General features: G+C 37.3%; 2 protein-coding genes across 3 annotated transcripts; one reads left to right on the top strand and one right to left on the bottom strand.

The window, feature by feature from the left end:
• The first annotated feature begins 13526 nt into the window (after window positions 1–13526).
• Window positions 13527–14012, top strand: LOC149395155 (SKP1-like protein 18). Its single transcript, XM_089614235.1, has one exon. It carries the CDS (start codon window positions 13527–13529, stop codon window positions 14010–14012), a length of 486 nt encoding a protein of 161 aa, XP_089470361.1.
• Window positions 14013–14957: 945 nt separating this feature from the next.
• On the bottom strand, window positions 14958–17602 carry LOC149395154 (cyclin-dependent kinase-activating kinase assembly factor-related / CDK-activating kinase assembly factor-like protein). Of its 2 annotated transcripts, none has more exons than XM_089614012.1 (7): window positions 17478–17602; window positions 17162–17238; window positions 16970–17060; window positions 16548–16621; window positions 16341–16444; window positions 16146–16214; window positions 14958–15457 (listed from the first exon to the last, which is right to left on the bottom strand). In XM_089614012.1, the coding sequence occupies exons 3-7, from the start codon at window positions 17032–17034 to the stop codon at window positions 15197–15199; spliced, it is 573 nt and encodes a 190-aa protein (XP_089470138.1). In that variant the 5' UTR covers window positions 17035–17060; window positions 17162–17238; window positions 17478–17602; the 3' UTR covers window positions 14958–15196. The 2 variants fall into 2 exon arrangements, with proteins under 2 accessions (XP_089470138.1, XP_089470137.1); XM_089614011.1 differs by having other exon boundaries at window positions 17482–17592.
• Window positions 17603–20407: the final 2805 nt, after the last annotated feature.

Below are 20407 nucleotides of genomic sequence, written 5' to 3'. Positions count from 1 at the left end.
ACAATCTAATGATCAAATGGCTATTGATCTCAGTATCATTGTTAGGAGAACTTATGTTGTCTGGTTATGAGACATAGAGAGTTGGAGACTTTATAGTTCTTCCTAGGTATCTTCTGAAGATACTGAATTGACCAGTGCACTTCTAGAGACAATGTAAGAACAAACCATTTAACCTCTTCTGTCTCAAAGTCACTATGTATGAATTGCATCATGCTTACCTCAATCTTGAAATGAGACATGTCACTTCATAGCTTACGTACTCTCATTTGAGAAAGTCAGAGTTCTAGATTCACTATGTGACATAGACAAGACCTATTGATGAAGTACTAAGTTATGGAGATGTCATGAACAACTTTGTGAAGATCTCATGGATATGGAATTCATGTATAAGATTGCTGAAATACAATGTATATCACATCATGCTTTGTTCCTTGAAATGTGAATAAATGAACTGGCCAGTGTCCAAAATAAGCCATTACTCTTTTTGATGAATCAATGTGGCTTGTTAGCTCCTCGTCAATACATTGTTCTAACTTATTCACAAGTGACAAATGAGTTGAGGAAATAACAACTAGAAGGGTAAAATGGTAATTTTATAAATCTCATCTAGTTGATGATATTCATGAAGGGTAAACATAGATAATATTCAATGGATCCACTCATCACAATTAAGTAGAATTTTGAGTAGAAAATATATTCATTTAAACCAAGAGATTCTCAGTGTCAACTCTTTAGTGGTGTCAGTTGACATTAAGCTAGAACTTTGAAAAGGTTTGTGAAATTTTGTGTCCAAGTATGCTAGCTCAAGCTTTGTTCATTTGGATCCATGAGGTCACTACCACAAGTCATTAGAATAGGATTTGTTAAACTAGTAACTAAGTCAAAATAAGTTCAAGTGTTGAACTAGACAAATTTTACGAAGATAAAGGGTAAATTTGTCCATTAAGGACATAAGATGGTATAAACTTATTTTGAACATTATCATATGAGGGAATTAATTAACACGGCCAAGAAGTAGTTTTGGGCATTGAGGATTGAATTTCATTTTATGGAATTTTATGTGAAAATTCTACATGAGTTTTTCTTGTATTGTCTTGTGCAAATAAAGAAACATCTAGAAGCATGTTCTAGATGATGTATTTCGTGGCCTCTATCAAATAAAGAAAGAGAGAAGTTATTTTGTACATTGATGTATGAAGATACTTGCCAAAAAGGAAAAGAGGAAATAAAATTATAACACATGGCTATAGGTGTTACACGTCCAAAAGAGAAAGGGAAACTAATTTCCAGCCTTGGTATTATTATGATAGGAATGAGAAACAAATATTGTGTTCATGATGAATATGTGATATTCAACCATAATAAAAAAGAGGTAATTGCATCTTTTGCATTGAATTGATTCAAGGCAATTCATTCTCCTATAAATATCACACCACATTCACAATGTTAAAAAAAAAAAAAAATTGTGCCTTTGTTTCTCTCCTCTTGGCCGTGTACTCTCATCCCTCTCTTCTTCTCACTCTTTTGTTTTGGCACCTAGGTCCTCATTAGACCTAGCGTTTTGTATGAGCTCTTTGGCTCTAAGACTAGTTCTTAGGTCATTGTGTTTAATAGTGCCCACACACTAAATCATATCCAAGCTCGAAGACTCTAGTGGCAGAAACTATCGTGGTTGTCGGATTCAAGAAGACATGAATGAGACAAGCTAAGTGGGGAAACGAGCGATTCAACCAATCCACAAGCTGTTCAACGCTTAAGCTTCAAGCGAGGTTGGTACCGAGTGAAAACTCATTATAGTTTTATTTTAGATTACATGTTCATGCACTTAGTCTAGGTAGTAGAATCGTTTTACATGTTTTAAAAAAAATTATTTTCCGCCGCTTACAAGAAGCGATAATTATTCTTAATCCTAGATCTATTCCAACAATATGAGCATGCTTAGCCTAAGAGACAATATCCCCGACAACAAACAGTTAAGGCCATTACGCTACTTGGAGTAAATTTCACCAAAACCTGAAGAAAATTGAGCAAAATTTGTTATCGAGAAAAACCAAGGCCATGACACCAAGAGATCCTTGTGAAAACTACGATGAGAAGCGTAGAAATCCAAAATCCTGAGAAGTTCAAGTTAGTAAAAAAAAATAGGCAAAACCCCACCCAGGAGGAAGGTTCGGCCAAAATCGAATTCAGTCTTCCTCCACAACCACCCACGGCTCTTAAAAGCTCAAATTCAGATCCCTCGCGATCTAGACGACCATGACTCCAAAAGGCTAAACTTCAGATCCTCGCAATCCAGAAGAGCATCACTCCGAAAAAATAATAGTCAGATCCCTCACAATCCAAACGAGTATGGCACCGAAAATCTCAAATTCAAATCCCTCGCAATCCAAACAAGAAAGCTAAAAAGCTCAAAGAAATATCCCCCACGATCTAGATGAAAAGCTCAAAACTAGACCTCGTGTGGTCCAAACGATGACAACCCTAAAAAAACATTTCAAGACCCATGCACGACAAGTCACACAAAGGTTTGGGGGTTAATGTTACGCCAATATTTTTGTTCTTGGAAAAATGACACTGCAAATGCAAGTAAAAAACGCCAAGGATAAAAATTAACAAGAGACGGCTCTTCAGATCTTTAAAACGGCTTTGAGCTCCAATCCATCAAAGTCTCCAAAACGCCTTCGAGCTACGAGCCGTCAATGTCTTCAAAATGGATTTGAGCTCTGAACCGTCAAAGTCTTCAAAACGGGCTTGAGCCGCGAGCCTTCAAGGTCTTCACTCATATTCTCTCCCACTTTCCTCTACTCAAACCATATCACACAAAAAATAGAGAAATGATCTCTTTCAACTCTCTCTAGATTATAAGGAGAACATTTACTCTCTCAAAAACACTTTCCCTAGAAAACAATGGCTAACTAAGGCAACTTATATTTACTCTCTAAAAAAGTGTACAAGAGCTTGAGAAACAGATTCTCATGCTCTTCGCTTACAAAGAGAAATATCACAACAACATCCAAGATGGGGAAAAAGGAGAGAACATATTAAGTTTCAGGAATCCTCTTGAGAATAGTGACTTTCGGATTTGTCCCAAGCCTTCACTATTCTCTCAAAACCCATGAAAGGCCACCAATCCATCACTAATCCTAAGGACCCTCCCGAGATAATGACTCTTGGGTTCGTCCCAAGTCTTCACTATTCTCCCGAGATCCACGAAAAACGTGACCACTCATCACAATCTCAAGGACCGTCCAGAGATAGTGACTTTCGGGTTCACCCCAAGTCTTAACCATACTCACGAGACCGACGGAAATGTGAACAGATCGAAATACGTTGCAAGCTTGCACCATGACATGTGGCTCGTGAATGTTATCCTAAAAAAACGGCTTAACAAATTATACACTAATAAATGCTTATATATATATATATATATATATATATATATATATATATATATATATATATATATATTCAATCCAAATAACCATTTATATATTAAAATTAGATATACATAAATTTAAAGAATATTATAACTTAAGGCACATAAAAATATATTTTAACCAACATTTAATTAATAATTGAAAATGAGTTAATTTGATGAAATGCCAATGGAGTGGAAGTAATTTTTTTTATATATAGAATATACCCAAAGTAATAAGTTAATCAAATTGAAGTTAAAAAAAAAAACTAATTCATATTCAATATGAAAAGGATAAAAACGTATGTATATATATGTATATATAGAGAGAGGTTTTTTTTTAAAATATTTAACCAAATAATATATTTATTTATATTTTAATTTTTCCAATATTACTAGATGTCGACACGTGTTATTCCATCTAGTCTTAATATCTCACATAATAATTGAGGCAATAGTTATCGACATTGGGTATTTTTGCCGCCATTTTCTTACCAAAGAAATATGTGAATTTCATCACAGTAGTTCACTTTATTGCCCCCATTTTTTTTACTTGGCAGCTGTTTATTTTGATTAATATGACATACATAATATACATTATTTATTGTAGTGAACTATTATTTATGTAAAAATAAACCAATATAATATGTTTGTCTTCCAATGAAATATTTGTTATTTACCAAAATTAATCACTATAAACCTTAATTAAAAAAAAATGGTATGAAGTACCCAATTCAAACTATGACTTTTGGAAAATAGCCATAGTTTAATTAGGTATAGCAAAATAGCCAATTGAAAGTACAAATACCATTATACCCTTTGGTATATAGGCTTCAGTTTCCCTTCCGAGGCCTTCTCGCTCGATCGATTGATTTCCTTCAAAATTCATCTATTTCCCGATTCAGTTTCCCTTTCAGCTTCGGAGGAGTTCAGAATTGCGTTCTTGCTCGTCGTTGGCGAATTTCTCGAATTTATGCTTGTGTTCCTTTAGTTTCGAATTTCTCGGTTTTTTTCTCGATCGTCAATTTCAGTTTCGGCTTCCTTCTCTTCGTCGGCGAATTGCTCTGATTCTCGCATTCCTTCTCCGAGTTTGCGTTGATTCTCAGTCGTCGGCGAATTCATCAACGCATTCCGACAGCGATCTTCATTAATCCAGCTGAATTCAAGGTGTTTTTGTTTTTATTTTGTATTCTGCATTTATGAATTGGATTTCCAGGTTTTCAGTAAATTTAATTATGCCTCGATTAATATTTGAAATATATTGACAGGATTAATTTCGTTCATATATTCATGAGTTTAAGGTAGGATTAATTTTAATGCAGCATGGATTAATCTTACTGACAGTGTCATATTTTTCTTGAATTAGGTCAATGAAGTTCATTTGACGCTATTCGAGGTGGTCGACTTATTCCAGATGCGTCTATCCTGTAAACGAGAATCAGGCCTCATTGGTTCGTGCGAGTGATACAAGCGTTATCAAACCGCCTAAGCTCAAGACTCTTCCCGGAAGGCCTCGGAAGAAGATGATGCGTTCTTCGAATAAATTCATCTTATTTTAGTGTTTATGAATGTTTAGGCTGTGAAAACTGTTTGACATTGTAGTTTAATTCAGAATATTTAGAACAGATTGGCAGGATTAATTTTGTTTATATTTTCATGAGTTTAAGGTATGATTAATTTTAATCCAGCATGGATTAATCTTTCAATGACATTAATCCATGTTATAAACATGCTATCAATGAAGTGTCATCTTGTTTATTTTAGTGTTTATGAATGTTTAGGCTGTGAAAACTGTTTGACATTGTAGTTTAATTCATAATATTTTGAATAGATTGGTAGGATTAATTTTGTTCATATTTTCATAAGTTTAAGGTAGGATTAATTTTAATCCAGCCTGGATTAATCTTTCAATGAAATTAATCCAGGCTTCAGTAATATTAATCCATTGATTGATTTCGCACGAACAATAACAATAAGAAAAAAATTAATTAATCCATGTTAATCTTTAATCAATAAGCTGATAAATTTCCACAATATAATATCAATCCAGATTCGTTGATTAATCTACCCTTCATTAAATTTAATCCTAGATTATAAAACTACAATCCACAACAACAAAATTCAAACAAGCTAAAGATTAACCACAGCTTCTCTCGCCGAAGCCACGATCCAGACCACCGCTTCTCTCGCCGAATCCACGATCCAGACCAACCCAAACCTCCGCGCCTTCGCCGGAGTCGCCGCCGGAGCCGGAGCCGGAACAGTCACCCTCTAACTCTCCTCCATGCGTCGCGGATGACGATCCCGGCGGCGCGGAGAGGCGCGATGGTCTCGAGGACGGAGGCGCCGTTGGTGACGAGGTCCTCGACTACGAGGCGGGTCTCTCCGGCGGAGAAGTGTCCCTCGATGGACTTGGCGGTGCCGTAGTCCTTGACCTCCTTCCGGCGCATGAGCATCGGCACGGCGGAGGAGAGAGAGTTAGGGAGAATTAGGGTTCAGAATAGCTTGAGAAGAATTAGGGTTCATAATCGTTATTGGGGCGAGGGTATAATTGGGCTTTTTAGAAACTTGAGCTATTTTACTCTTAGTTGACAAACTATGGCTATTTTGCAAAAGTTTAAGTTTTATTGGGCTATATAGCTGCTAGACCCTAAAAAAATCACCAACAGAATTATAATTATTTATTAATATATGACGAGAGAGAGAGAGAGAGATAGAGAGAGAGACAGAGAAATAAGGGTCCATTAGGTATATAATCATATTTATAGTTTCACATTACTATTAATTAACATTTCGTAAATCTTATGCAAATAGTTATGTCCATGTATTTACATATATAAAAGTGACGTAAATAACATGAATGTCACGTCATCTTTATGGCTATTAACTAAAATTTACAAAATGTTGGTTATATAACAATTCCAAATGTTTTAATTGGCTATTTACCTAATTTTTTGAAAAATAATTTGATTTTGATTAATGGATATGAATCAAAACTAACTGCTAAAAATAATTTGATTTGATCAATTAATTTGAATTTGATTAATTTGATTTTGATTTTAAAATTATTTAAATTATAAATAACTGCAAAAAAATGGATATGAATTTTTTTTTATTTTTTATTATTCATTAATTGTTTGATTTTGTTTCTTTTTAGAAATTGTTCATTTTGTCTATTCAGAATGTTATTATAATAGTATTGTGGTATTTATTAGCTTGTTTATTTCGTTAATGATTAGATTGCATTATTTCGTTAATGATTAGATTGCAAAATTAACATTGATTAGTTTGCAAAATCAATATTCGCTAATGATTATTTTGTTACAATGCCAAAAAAAAATATTGAGATTAATCTAATAAGACGAGGGTACTCAATATGCACAATTTTTTTTTCCAAGGAACTCCCTCGTAGGATGGAATATAGGAATGATGGAAACTATTTGAAGGATTGTAGGAGATTGATTCATTGTTTCCATTGTTTGGTAAAAAATATGGAAGGAAAAAAAAAGATAAGGATGGATAGATTCATGTTAGTGGGGCCCACCAAAAAACAATTCTTCCACATTTGGACGGATTGTGCAAAGTATCAAAGAAATTTTGACCAAATTACAATAATATCCTCTTAATGGACATTTGGAGGTATTATAATAAAGAAGATATTTATGTAATTTAATATAATAAAAATCATCCATCCTCTTCATTTTTTTTTATAATTGTACCAAACAATGAATTGATATATTTTAATTTTTTCACTTTTTATACCAATCAACTTTTTTAATACTTATAATCCACTACTTTCTTTTCCTTTCTATTCCATCCCACTAAATCCATCTACCCATGTTTCCATTCTTCCTACAAACGAGCTCTAAAAGACACGCCTACACAAGACATTATTTGTTTTTTTTGGTATAAATAAAATAAAGCCAAAGTCAAAGATACAAGACGATAAATAATCTTAAAATAAAAATTTGATTTGCATAGAGAAATTTCATTAATTGGGCTTAATAATCCATTAAATATCAAGATTAGACCCTAATGTTTAAAAATATCTAAAAATAGACTTTTGACCAAAAATCGGACAAAAATACCCCTCTGAACCCTATACATCTCTCACTCTTCATTTTTATCATTTCAATCACACTCAAATCCACTCAAATCCTCTCTACTTAAGCGGGTTTCAAAAGAATCATGGGTAAGATTACTAACTTAATCATTTTTACAAAGTTTATGATTGTATATGATAGAATGTAGCAATAAAAATCGATCAGATATGAAAACATAGTCCAAAATCTGAGTTTTAACTTTTTTGTACGATGGTATACGATATGGTAGGATGAGATTTAACTTTTTTGTACGATGAAATTTAGAAAAAAAAAATTACGCTCTGTACGATTCTGTACGATGTTGTACGATACAACTTTGTACGATGTTGTACGATAGATAAGCTAATTTTGCATAGTTTGACTGTTTTTTGCAGTTTTTGTTATGGTTAACGGCACTTGGGAGAAGGAAGGACACCAATGAGTTTTCACCAATGCAGATACGCGTGCATTCGTAGTTCCGAAAGAGGTAACATACACGGAGTTAGTAGATTTTTTATACGAGAAGTTCGAGTTAGACAAATTCGCGTTCGACTTAAAACTCGAAGTCCCATACACAATCGGTACAATTCCGCTAGGTCCTGCCATATTGAAGGACAATGGTGATGTTTCGCATTTTATGAAGCACAAATATCGTAAATAGATTTCCACTTTGTGTAAGTTTGGTACCGAAATAGATCATTGCACCTATTGCGTATCGAGGAGTATATAAAGGGAAAGATGTGGAAGTTGGAAGGGTGTCTCGCAATGAACCGAAGAAGAGACGGAATACACTTGTTATCGAGGATCGACAAAATGATCCTATAATTGAAAACAAAGGCGGTGGCTGTGACAAGGACTTGTTTAACGAGTACAAGGGTGCCGAAAACGGTGACGAAGTATACAGGCGTGATAGAGATTGTAATCACAACAGTGACGAATATGATGGACACAATAGTGACGAAGGTGATGAATACGAAGGTGGCGAAGGTGATGAAGAGAATAGTGACGAATATGATGGAGATAACAATGGTAGAGGTGAAGAATTTGAAGAATTCGCCAATGCAGAAGAATATGAAGAGTTTGTGGAAACGTTTATAGTACCAACGGGTCATTGTGAACCATCGGGTCAATGTCAGCGTGAGCCTCCGATGATCGGATCACCTATCGTTCTTTATTCATGAAAAGCACCCGAGTTCACCGCCGATGATGTTGTGAAGGAAGAACCGAGTCATTATCCAAGTCATTCTTCTACATGTAATTTAAATGGATTCAAATGAGATTCAAATATAATCTGAAACCACCTATTGTTTAACTAACCTTTGAAACTAACAGGTAGCTCAGAAGAAATATATATTGGGCAGCAGTTTGAAAACAAGCATGAACTGAAGAAATATGTCCACCTGTACGTGTTGAAACATAATTTCGAATTTAGAGTGAAATCTTCTTCGAAAAAGAGATGGTATGTTCTATGCAAAGACGAGAGATGCACATGGAGGTTGAGGGGTGTCGTGCAGTGGTCTGAGATGTGGGAGATTACGTCGTATGAGGGTAAACACTCATGTGCGCGTATTGTTCGAACAGAGGGCCATCAAGGAGCGGCACCATGGGTCATCGGTCACGTATTTAAAGATAAGTACTCAATTAACTCTACGGCGGAGTATTCGGCGCATAACGTCAGGGAAGAAGTGAAGACAAGGGTGTGAACATATCGTATTTGCAAGCTTGGAGATCCAGGGAGAAAGCTATTGGGTACATGCGGGGTACGCCGGAACAATCGTACCAGAAGTTACCGTCTTGGCTATACATGTTGAAGCAAAATAATCCTGGGACGTTAACAGACTTTGTACAAGATGGTGACAAATTCAAGTATGCTTTCTTTTCCATTGGGGCGTGTCGTAGAGGCTTCAAAGCATGTCGGCCGGTCATAGCATTGGACGATGCATTTCTGAAGACAAAATACGGCGGACAGTTGCTTTGCGCAATTGCAATGGATGCGAATTCACAATTATATCCACTTGCATTTGGAGTTGTAGATAGCGAGTGTCATGCTTCTTGGATTTGGTTTTTGAGAAGATTGCGAGAAGCTATCGGTGAAGACGTACCTAATTTGGTGTTCATATCCGATCGACACGTTAGCATCATACATGGTGTCGAGGTTGTGTTTCCTGGTATCCCTCACGGAGCATGTTACCATCATTTACAACTGAATGCCCAACACAAGTTCAAGACAGACCATTGTCGCTTTGAACTTTACGATGCTGCTTACGCCTAGCATTCGAAGCTAATTTTAGACAGTTGAGACGGAAGGATGTCGAGATGGCAAAGTATCTCGACGAAGTTGGTGTCGATCGGTGGGCCAGAGCTTTCTTTCCTGAAAAACGGTAAAAGTCTAGAACTTCTTTTGTACTGAATTTTTAATGTCGTTGATTATATAAACGTCGTTGGTTTTATATAGGTACGACCTAAGGACGAGCAACAACGCAGAAAGCTTCAACAACAAAACAAGGAATGCTAGGACGTTTCTCATTACGACGTTGCTCGAGTTTATTCGATTCACACTCCAAACTTGGTTTTTCGAACGAGAAGAGATAGCGCACAAGTTGAACACAAAATTGACACCAACGTGGCAAAATGATCTCGCATAGCTAAATAATAAGGCATAGTTCGTCAATGCGTACGGGCTTGGTCTATATGAATGTCATGTCAAAGACGCAAGAGGTGATTTCGATGTAGACCTTATGGCGAAGACATGCACTTGCGGACTACCACAACAATTGAATATCCTGTGCGAGCATTCTATCACAGCAGCCCAACATCGAAGCGTGGACGTGTACTCGTTATGCAGTGACTTTTATTTGAAGGAGACGTGGATTGAGATGTACAAGGAAGCCATATATCCGGTTGGCAATGGAGATCAATGAGATGTCCCGGATGAGATAAAAAACATGAAAGTTTTGGAACCCGTTGAAAAGAAGCAAGCCGGTCGACCGAAGAAAAGTAAACAAGGAAGAAGAAGGATTAATCGATACCCATCTCAAGGCGAAAAGATTGTTATCCAGCGAAAATGCGGGAAATGTGGTGGTAGGGGACATAACAGAAAAACATGCACTTGGAGGGATTAAAACTTTAGACCTGGTGTAATTTTTATTTTTAAGTTTAAAACTTTAACGTTTATTTCGATTCAACTCTGGAAATCATTAAGTTTCAAGGTTAAGGTTAATTATCTATTTCTCGTCTCATCACATCAATCAATAGTCAACAAACCATCTCGATAATATGTTTATAAGGTACTATTATATACAAAACCAAAAAGATTAAAAAAAAACATCCGAAAATACAAAATCACGGGATAAGGTGGTTGTAGAATAAGTCCACAGACCATTTCTTCCTGAACGTTCTCATATTGACACTTTGAAGAGTGTCAAATGATTCGTTCAGTACTATGTGCTCGACATACTTCACTGCGAACATCCCGCAATCACCGCTACAACACAAAAATAAGTAAAAGAATTTGTCAAACTTGTCAAAAAAACGTTAAATTATATTTAAACTTAACTCAAAAATGAAATTTAAATTTAAAACGTTAAATTATATTTAAACTTAACTCTAAAATGAAATTTAAACTTAAACATAACTTGATTTATATGTAACCTGGTCTCGCCTGATGCGCGCGATTCTACGCCCGCTCGTGCTAAGAGCGTATAAGACCATCCCTTGTGATTGCAGCAGTTGTTCTTGGGAGGCTCGCATTTCTTCCCACATTTCTCGTGTTAGGACAAAGGGCTCGGGAATGTCGGCGCGACGGGTCGGTGTGGGCCTCGATCCCATTGCGGGAGTGGTCGATGTGGGCCTCGATCCCATTGCGGGAGTGGTCGGACTACTAAGACGAACATGTGGAGTGTCTGACACGTGTTCGTCGTCGGAGTCTCCGACGATGAGATCTTCTGCAACAGTCGCGACTCGATCTATTTCTTCATCGATATATCGCGGCTCTGTCGCGTCTTCTCCCTCGACGTCTATAGGATACAGACATTTGCTCGTCTGTGTCTCGAGGAGAGTGAAAAATTCTTTCTCTGCTGCACTTGGTCTCAGCATTTGAAGAACACCCACCTACAAAACCAAAAACAATTATTAATATTCCAAAATAATGTAACATACATTTAATAAAAGTTAAATAATAAAAAGTTACCGTTTTTTTATTCAGGACGGCCTCGATGTCTTTGCCCATGATGACCACTGTACTAGACCACGAGTGCATCCTGGGCACACGAATCCCCTGGTTCGACCCGAACCTCATCCCGATCTCTGGGATAGCCTCATAAGCCCAGTAACAAAGGGTATGAAGATTACCCGTCAATGTGTACTTGGCTTCTTTCTGTGCCACGTCCGGCTTGTCCTTCAACTTCTTCTGCAAAGTCTCGTGATAATGCATTAGGTTCACCGAGAGGCTGGAATACGTCTCAGCCCAACTCAAATTTCCCCAAGGCATCTTGAAGAAGAAGGGGAGGTCTTCTACGATGTATAAAAATTTCTGCCACCTTTCCTCGATGACTTTGTTGGCCGGTTGTCCCAGAAGATACCCATACACAAATACGAGCAGCCCGAGCTTGAACGCGTTGTCATGGCTCTGACATATGGTGAACGCGTTGATCAACGCGCTCAACTTGCTTCCGACAACGCCATTCAACGCGGTCGTTGTTTCGCTCGTCTTGTTCGGCTTTAGTCGGACCGTCTTCATAGCTCATCCCCGAGACGAGTGCGTACTCGAGGCGTCCAAATCTTACTCGTTTGCCTCCGATACCAAAATGTATCTCCCCCCGTACCGTCGCCTCGATCTTCTTCTGAAGGAAAGTATGTACAAGCACCGGTGAGAAACCGAGCTCGCTCTCCGAAAAAAATTGCTCGAACGGAGTCTCGAGAATTCGATCTTTTATCCCGAGCTCATCGAATCTCCTCCGTACGAGCTTCAAGATCCCCGTCCCACCGTAGGTGATATGACCCGGGAATGGGACGTTGTATATGTAGTTCAAATTGTCCTAAAAAAACGACAAAATTAGGTCAGAATCATTATTAATCGTATGGCATCGTACAGATTCGTATAGCATCGTAAAACAATTTTTTTTAAAACTATCGTACAGCATCGTACGACATCGTATGGCATCGTACGACATCGTATCGCATCGTACGACATCGTATCGCATCGTACGACATCGTATGGTATCGACGTCAATTTTTTTTATAAAAAAAATAAACTCATCGTACACCATCGTATCATATCGTATCGCATCGTACAGCTCTATGAATTTCATCGTACGGAATCGTACAGCATCGTACGACATCGTACGATGCATCAACCTCATCGTACACTGGCCCTAATTTCGAACCCTAATATTCTAAATCCGACCCAAATCAACTCAAATAAACTCAAATCATATAATAACTAAGTTCTAAACCCTATTCTAACTATTTTCAATGAAGTTTAACAAGAAATTACATGAAAAACTTACCTGTTTTGAGAGCTTGAGATTTTTGACCTTCACCGCCGCCGGAGTTCGAACCTTTTCCATCGTACGCCATCGTACCAGATTGTATTACGTCGTACAACGTCGTATTGAATCGTACCGACTCATACAAGGTCGTATTGAATCGTAGAGAATTTTTTTTTAGAGAAAGAGTGAGAATGTCGAGTGAGATAGAGGAGAGAGAGATGTCGAGTGTTTAAGGGGTATATTTGTCTGTTTTGGGTCCAAAAGTCTATTTTCAGATATTTTTAAACATTAAAGTCTAATCGGATTATTAAACCCAATTAATGAAATTTCTCTTTGCATATACGCAAACTGAGAAGTTACCTAATCCGATTCCAATTATAATTTATACTTACATCTAGTGCCAACTGCCACGTAAGTCCGACGATCACAATCCTAACCCCAAAGCCCTGTTCTACAAATACCGCTCAAATTTCCATATTCCAACGCAATTCACCAGAGTAAATTAAGAAAAAGACAACAAAAATAAAAAGCTCTCACTCAATGGAGGCCAAAAACACTCATAAGCAAATCAAAATCTCGGACGGAACCGTGTTCCGGCTGAGCAACGCGGCGGCGCAAAAGTTCGGGATCATCAGGACGATGGAGGAGGACGGTTGCGCCGGCATCGACGACGTGATCTCTCTCCCGGTGCCGGACCGCCGGAGCTTCGAGGCGGCGGCGAAGTGGGCTAAGAGGCACGCCGGAGAGAGAGAGGAGAATTCCGATGACGACGACGACGACGGCGACATAAAAAGTTGGGATAAGAAGTTTGCGGCGGAGCTGGACGTGGACGCGTTGAAGCACGCGCTCTTGGTGGCCGACCTTCTCGACGCGCCGGAGCTCGTGGAGCTTCTGGCGGAGAGGACGGCGAGTCTGATGAGAGGAAAGTCTTTCTTGGAGATCAGAAAGATCTTCGACATCAAGAGCGAGTTCGCTCCTGGAGAAGAGGAAGCCATTATCAGAAAGAATCCTTGGGCTTTTGAATAGATTTTTTTTTAATTGTTTATTTCTTTTTTTTTTTCTTCTTCTTTACGCTGCTTTGTGTGTTGTTGATTGATTGAGTATTCTTATTAGTTGTTTGATGCACTATTTACTAGTTCAAATTTAGCTATTACTGGTTTTCTCCTTCCTTATTATCATATTAACTGTTGAAGAAATATTTATAATGAAAGGCCTGGTCTTAAACAATTATTTTCCTTCTCGTTAATGATACAATATGTTTCATTGTCACAAGTACAACTCAGTCACATTATAGAAGACGATGGTGGAACGAGATAGCTAAATTTACATTATTTTTCTTCTTTTTGTGGGGGAATGATTATCCCATCGAAAAGTGAGCTAATCGAAACGTGTGAGTAAACGTGAGCTATCGAAACGGAAGAGAAACATAATTCTCTTCTGTTCTAATACCAAACCGGACTTGGAATTATGTTCCGATTTTTAGAACAATGGTGGAACGGGATTTTCTGTTATGTGCACAACAATTACGCTTCATCCACCTGTGATACGTGTGAGTATACGTGGGCTATCGAAACGGAACAGAAACATAATTCTCTTCCGTTCTAACAGCAAGCCAGAATCAGAATTTTATTCAGGTTTTTAGAACAATGGAGGAACAATATTTCTGTTACGTACACAACAATTACGTTTTTTCTTTTCTACTTAAGATTAGAAGAATTTCTTGGTTTTTTTTTTCATAGTACCGGAACAGAAGGCTCGTTACGATATGGCAGGAACTCTGGAGACTTTAAGAACGAAGCATTCTATTCCGGGTTGTATCGAGATTCTAGTTCGGATGGAACAAATTTATTGTTCTGTTCGATTGCCCAGGTTTACGTTTAAGCACCCGAACAAAAATCTTTTCCAAAACTATATATTCAAACTTAAACATGAGTGCCTTTAAAAACATAGAGCCAAGATGTGTGAGAAATAATTAATCTTTAAATATTGGTCCAAAGGAAACATAAATTTGTGAAGAGAAAGTGACAAAAAGTGTTCCTACGCTGGGATGACATAAATTTCAATAGCCAACGAAAGTTTTGAATAAATAATTAATACAACAGAACTAGTGAAGTTTAATGATATATCTAAGGAACAAACCAATAAGAATCCATTTTCTTTATTCTCCTTGTAATAATAATAAAAAATGAAAAAAAAAATGAAAAAAAAACCTAACATATCCAGAGGCTACCAAAGGCTTCGTCAAGCGCCCTTTTCCGACTAAACTCGTTAGTCCACCCTCCGGCCCTAGCGGCCCTCTCGGCCCGAAGCCGCTTCGTGTCTTCGTCGTCGTCGAGAGCGTAGCCGTGAACGTCGAAGCCCGGCCCGAGTGGCAGCGGCTGCGGTGCCATCATCCCCGTCGGCCTCGGCTGCCCCCCTGCCACCGTCGGAGCGTACTGCCCTTGCGCGCTGAATCCCGCTTGACCCGTCCCCTGTTTCAAACAAAAAAACGAGATCAGTCCTTTGTTAGGATTAGAACCCCAGACACAGATTTATAGTGGTTCACTCTCTGCAGCTGCATATTTCACTACAATTGATACGTAATGTAGCTCCACGACTTTTGGGACAACCAAAGATATTACTATGATTGATGATAGAGTAAAAATAAAAATAAAAAAATCACCCGTAATCGACAAAACCGTAACAAAAATGAGATCAGGCTTTTGTTAGAATTAGAACCCCGTATATAGTCCGACCTAACCAGAGAACAATCTACAAAGCAAAAATGAGTAAATAAAACACAAATCTATAGTGGTTCACTGTAATCTATCCGTATGGTCTTCATAGCCTCGGCGATAATTAAGGCTCCACAACTAAACTTCTTTTGCGACAACCAGCGATATTACAATGATTTATGATAAGAGTAAAAATATTTTGAAAAAAATATATATTATTTCACCCGTTTAAGGATCTGTTGATGACGTTTTGTTTTCGTACTAATCACGGCATCAGCTTTGATTGCAAATTAAATTATGACTTTCGATTCTCCTTTTTTATAAGAAGATACCGACCCAACTCATTCGAGGATATCAATACCTGATTCTACCACCCCCCATAAGGTAAAAAAGAAATAAATTTAGAGTCAATGAAACGAGACGAAGGAGGCGATTTCAATCTCACCACATCGTTATCAGATTGGGCAATAGAATTTCCCTTGCTTGCTGCCATTGCTGCTGCTAATTCCTCAGCCTATTTGATTATTGGTAAAAAAAAAAAAAATGGTTTCGTTAATAGCTTTCTTAAATGAGTAGTATAAAGCAGAACTAAAAAAAACTTGATAAAATAACATAAAACAAAAACTTTAATCTCAAGTACCTTCCGAGCTCGATTTATCATTATTTGCTCGGCATTTTCTTCTTGGTATAGTGCAATTTTTTCTTCAATGGCAGGGACATCTATTCCATCTACCAAATTAAACGCTGCAAAATGAAGTTTATATATCTTTTTGTTATTCAGAATATAATGATAGTACGCAATGAATTAATGAAATTTGGAATAGTTTGTAATGTCCAGATAACTTACTCATGTCTTCTACTTCCTCCAAGTAGTCATTGTAATCTTTCAGGGAAGGAAAATCATCTTCTCGTTTATTAAAGCTAGAAAGTGACAACTCTCAAATTAGTCATTCATCAGGATTATATCTTTGTACGATATGGGATAGCCTGGACTATCAAATCTAATATGTGTAAACCCGGATAGGCCATAGAGATGTCATGTGTCCGAGACACGCTCTGGACTATCAAATCTAATATGAAGTTTCAAAGCAATTATATATGAACTTAGTTCAATCCAACTGAAGAAAACCAACAGTCACCAAATTCGAATCGGGACACTCGAAATTATGTGTAAGCTCATGGAAAACCACAGGTGTTTTCTTAAACACTGTAACATAGAGTGTAAATGAACACGAGATTATATTCCAAAGCGAAAGGAGAGAGATTTACATGCTGGCAATCCTCTTCCTGATGGCCAACTCTTTGCTGTGGGGATTTGAACTGGAAACCACCATTTTTTTTCTTCTTTACTTACTTTCTCCTACGCAGATCAAGTATTAACAATAATGGCCAATTATTCAACAATTTCCACTACGATACAGACAAAAGAGTGAAACCTTAAAATTGCCGATCAATAGTTACCTGTAAAGTTAAGCCCTTTTGTAAGTAAATCTTTGATATCTGGGGCCTTCAAACTTCAAGTGTAGAAGCCCAGATCTCTACAATGTCCCAGGAGAAAAAAAAAATGTGAAACCAATTGGTTCGCCCCAAAGTAATTTTTCAGACTTTTTTAATACTATGAAATAGCAACAAAATATTAACAAAAATATTTTCTAGACCGTCTTCTAAAACTAGAAAAAAATCGTCAAGCTCAGTGGATAGAAGTGAAAAGCCGCGGCTGTCATAAGAGTATACTATTCCAATCCTGTTACGAAAGATACAAGAAATTATCACATACGGACATTTGATGTTCCTCCATGAAAGGATGCACGTCCTTGGAATCTCTGAGGGCTATGTTTTAGGTTAGATTTCTTCTAGCAAGTTGAGAATTACATAGCATCGAGGCAATTAAATAGTACCAAACTGTAGACATACTGCAAGAGGCCAATTCTGAACCTATATAACCATTTGACTTGTAATTTTTTTAAACCAATTTTTTATTAATTTTATGTAATTAATCACTCCAACTTATTTACGGCACTAAAAAATATTAAAAAAAAAAAAAACTGGAATATTTTTGGGTATTTTTATTTTTTTGAGTTCTGTAAATCAGTTGAAATAGTTATTTACAAAAAAATTATAAAAGGTTGGCTATCTAGCAATTCTTAGACTTTCGGTGGCTTATATAGTTAATTATTTTATTGTTAATAACCCTAAAATGGCTTACTTATCGAACAAACAACCAAATTTTTTTAATCAGAGCAAACACCGAATTGGATTTTCTAAATGACATAATGGAAATTTGGGTCGTCATCAAAACAGACAATAATGATTCAAGCCTTAATAAAAGCGGGTAAGAAAAAACGTACCACGTGTTAATCACGTTTTTGGATTAGCATTCAGACCCGTCTGTGGTTCGATCTAGGACCCGACTCTATGACTGCATGTAGCTTAGGTGTGATGAAGTTCTTCTCTTCTCGTCATCTTCATCTCTTCAATGAATCTCCTTTGTTCTTCTCGCGTTTGTCATGCATGTCGTTCTCGTCGTGTTCTTCGTATTCTTTGGATCTTTGGGTCTTTGAATCTTTGGGCCTTTGGGTCTTCGAGTTTTCAGATCTTTGGATCTCCAAGTCTTCGGGTCCCGCGTTCTTAGAGTTCTTTGGATCTTCGACTTTTTTGGATTGTCGAGTCTTCAAGTCTTTGGATCTTCGGGTCTTAGACTCTTCAGGTCTTCGTTGTTGGAATTGATCTAGGGTTAAGAAAAGATTTAACGCTTCGAGCAAGCGGCAGAAAATAAAAAAATTTCTTTTAAACAAGTAAAACGATTTTACTAACCTAGACAAAGAGCAAGCACATGTTATTATTAAAACTATCTAAAAGCGATTATACGTTTACTAACCTTTATGAAGCTTGACCGTTGAGAAGCTTGTGGAGGTTGAATGGCTCGTCTCCCCACGCAGCTCGTCCTTCCTCGTTCTTCGGGAACTCGAGTAACCACGAATGTTTCTATCACATGAATCACTCGAGATTAAAAGGAATTAGTGTATGGGCACTTTTAAACACGACTACTCAAGAACAAGTCTAAGAGTCGAAGAGCTAAAAACTAGGTCAAATGTGGACCTAGGTGCCAAAACAAAAACGAAAAGAACTAAAGAGAGAGAGGGAGAGGGGGCGGCCACAATGTCAAGAGAGAGAAGCTCTCAATCTCTAACTTATGTGGGATGAGAAAACAATGAGAATGAGGCCTCTATTTATAGGGGATGGATTACCTTCAAAGCTTGAGCTAACATACTTGGACTCAAAAGTTCACAAACCCTTCTAAGTTTAGCTTAATGTTAAATGACTCCACTAAAGAGTTGACACTGAGAATCTCTCTGTTCAAATGAATTTATTTTTTACTCAAGAATTCAACTTAGTTGTGATGAGTGGATCCACTGAATATTATCTATGTTTACCTTTCATGAATACCATCAGCTAGTCGAGATTTACAAAATTACAATTTTACCCTTCTAGCTGTTATTTCCTCAACTCATTTGTCGCTTGTGAATAAGTTAGAAACAATGTATTGACGAGGAGCTAACAAGTCACATTGATTCATCCAAAAGGGTCATGACTCAATTTGGACGCTGGCCATTTCATTTATTCATATTCTAATGAACAAAGCATGAGGTGATATACATTGCATTTCAGCAATCTTGTACATGAATTCCATATCTATGAGATCTTCACAAAGTTACTCATGACATCTTCATAACTTAGTAGTTCACCAATAGAAGCTGTTCAGAATCACATAGTGAATCCGAACTCTGACTTTCTCAAATGAGAATACATAAGTTATTAAATGACATGACTCATTTCAGGATTGATGTAAGCATGATGCAATTCATACGTAGTGACTTCGAGACATAAGAGGTTAAATGGTTTGTTCTTATTCCGTCTCTAGAAGTGCACTAGTCAATTTAGTACCTTCAGAAGATACCTAGAAGAACTATAGAGTCTCCAACTCTCAATGTCCCATAACCAGACATCATAGATTCTCCTAACAATCGTACGTACAAAGATCAATAGTCCTTTGATCCTTAGATTGTGCATATGCAATTTTAAGCAAAGCATGTAGAGTTTGTGCATGCAAATCTATATTTGTCTCTTCATGTGTTGTTAGGTTTGTTTACGGACTAAAGACTAAGGTTTTATCATAAATTTTCAAACAAACAAGGAAGAATGAATGAACATTTCAACTTTTATTAATAAATAAACAGTTACAAGCAAGAGTCTTCGTGAGACTTTATTACATCAAATGTACATAAGTAAAGACTACAACTCTTCTTGTGGGCACCATTGACAAAATTCGCGTTCTTTGTGTTCTTCGGATCTTTGAGTTTTCGGAGCATCTAGTCTTTGAGCCTTTGGGTCTTCAGATCTTAGAGTCTTCTGGTCTTCGAGTCTTTAAGTTTCGGATCTTCCGCATTCTTCTTGTTCTTAACAATCGTCGCGCATTCTTCATCGAGCTCTTGAACCTTAGTCTCCTCGAGTCTTCAACCCTTTGAACTTCTCTCCAAAACCTTTCCTTCAATCCTCGAAACCTCATCCGAGACCTGGCTTTCAATACGTGAAACCTCTTTCTGACACCTTGCCTTTAACCCATTAAACCTCTTCAGTCATCTTGCCTTCAACCCATGAGGCCTCTTCTGAGACTTTGCCTTCATCCCATTAATTCTCTCTCAGGGT

The sequence above is a fragment of the Urtica dioica genome, chromosome 5 (genome assembly GCF_054948205.1).
Source record: "Urtica dioica subsp. dioica isolate 48M chromosome 5, U.dioica_male_clone48M_v1_H2, whole genome shotgun sequence".
In the NCBI taxonomy this organism is placed as follows: Eukaryota; Viridiplantae; Streptophyta; class Magnoliopsida; order Rosales; family Urticaceae; genus Urtica; species Urtica dioica.
Note: the sequence above shows the minus strand (reverse complement) of the source record. Positions and strands in the feature narration are given on the sequence as shown.

Excerpts from the sequence above, each read along its gene's own strand:
- LOC149395155 (XM_089614235.1), top strand. The coding sequence starts at position 13,527 with ATGGAGGCCAAAAACACTCATAAGCAAATCAAAATCTCGGACGGAACC.
- LOC149395154 (XM_089614012.1), bottom strand. The coding sequence starts at position 17,034 with ATGGTGGTTTCCAGTTCAAATCCCCACAGCAAAGAGTTGGCCATCAGG. Across the intron at positions 16,622-16,969 it reads AGGAAGAGGATTGCCAGCAT|CTTTAATAAACGAGAAGATG; the intron begins GTAAATCTCTCT and ends GTCACTTTCTAG. Across the intron at positions 16,215-16,340 it reads TGATAAATCGAGCTCGGAAG|GCTGAGGAATTAGCAGCAGC; the intron begins GTACTTGAGATT and ends ATAATCAAATAG.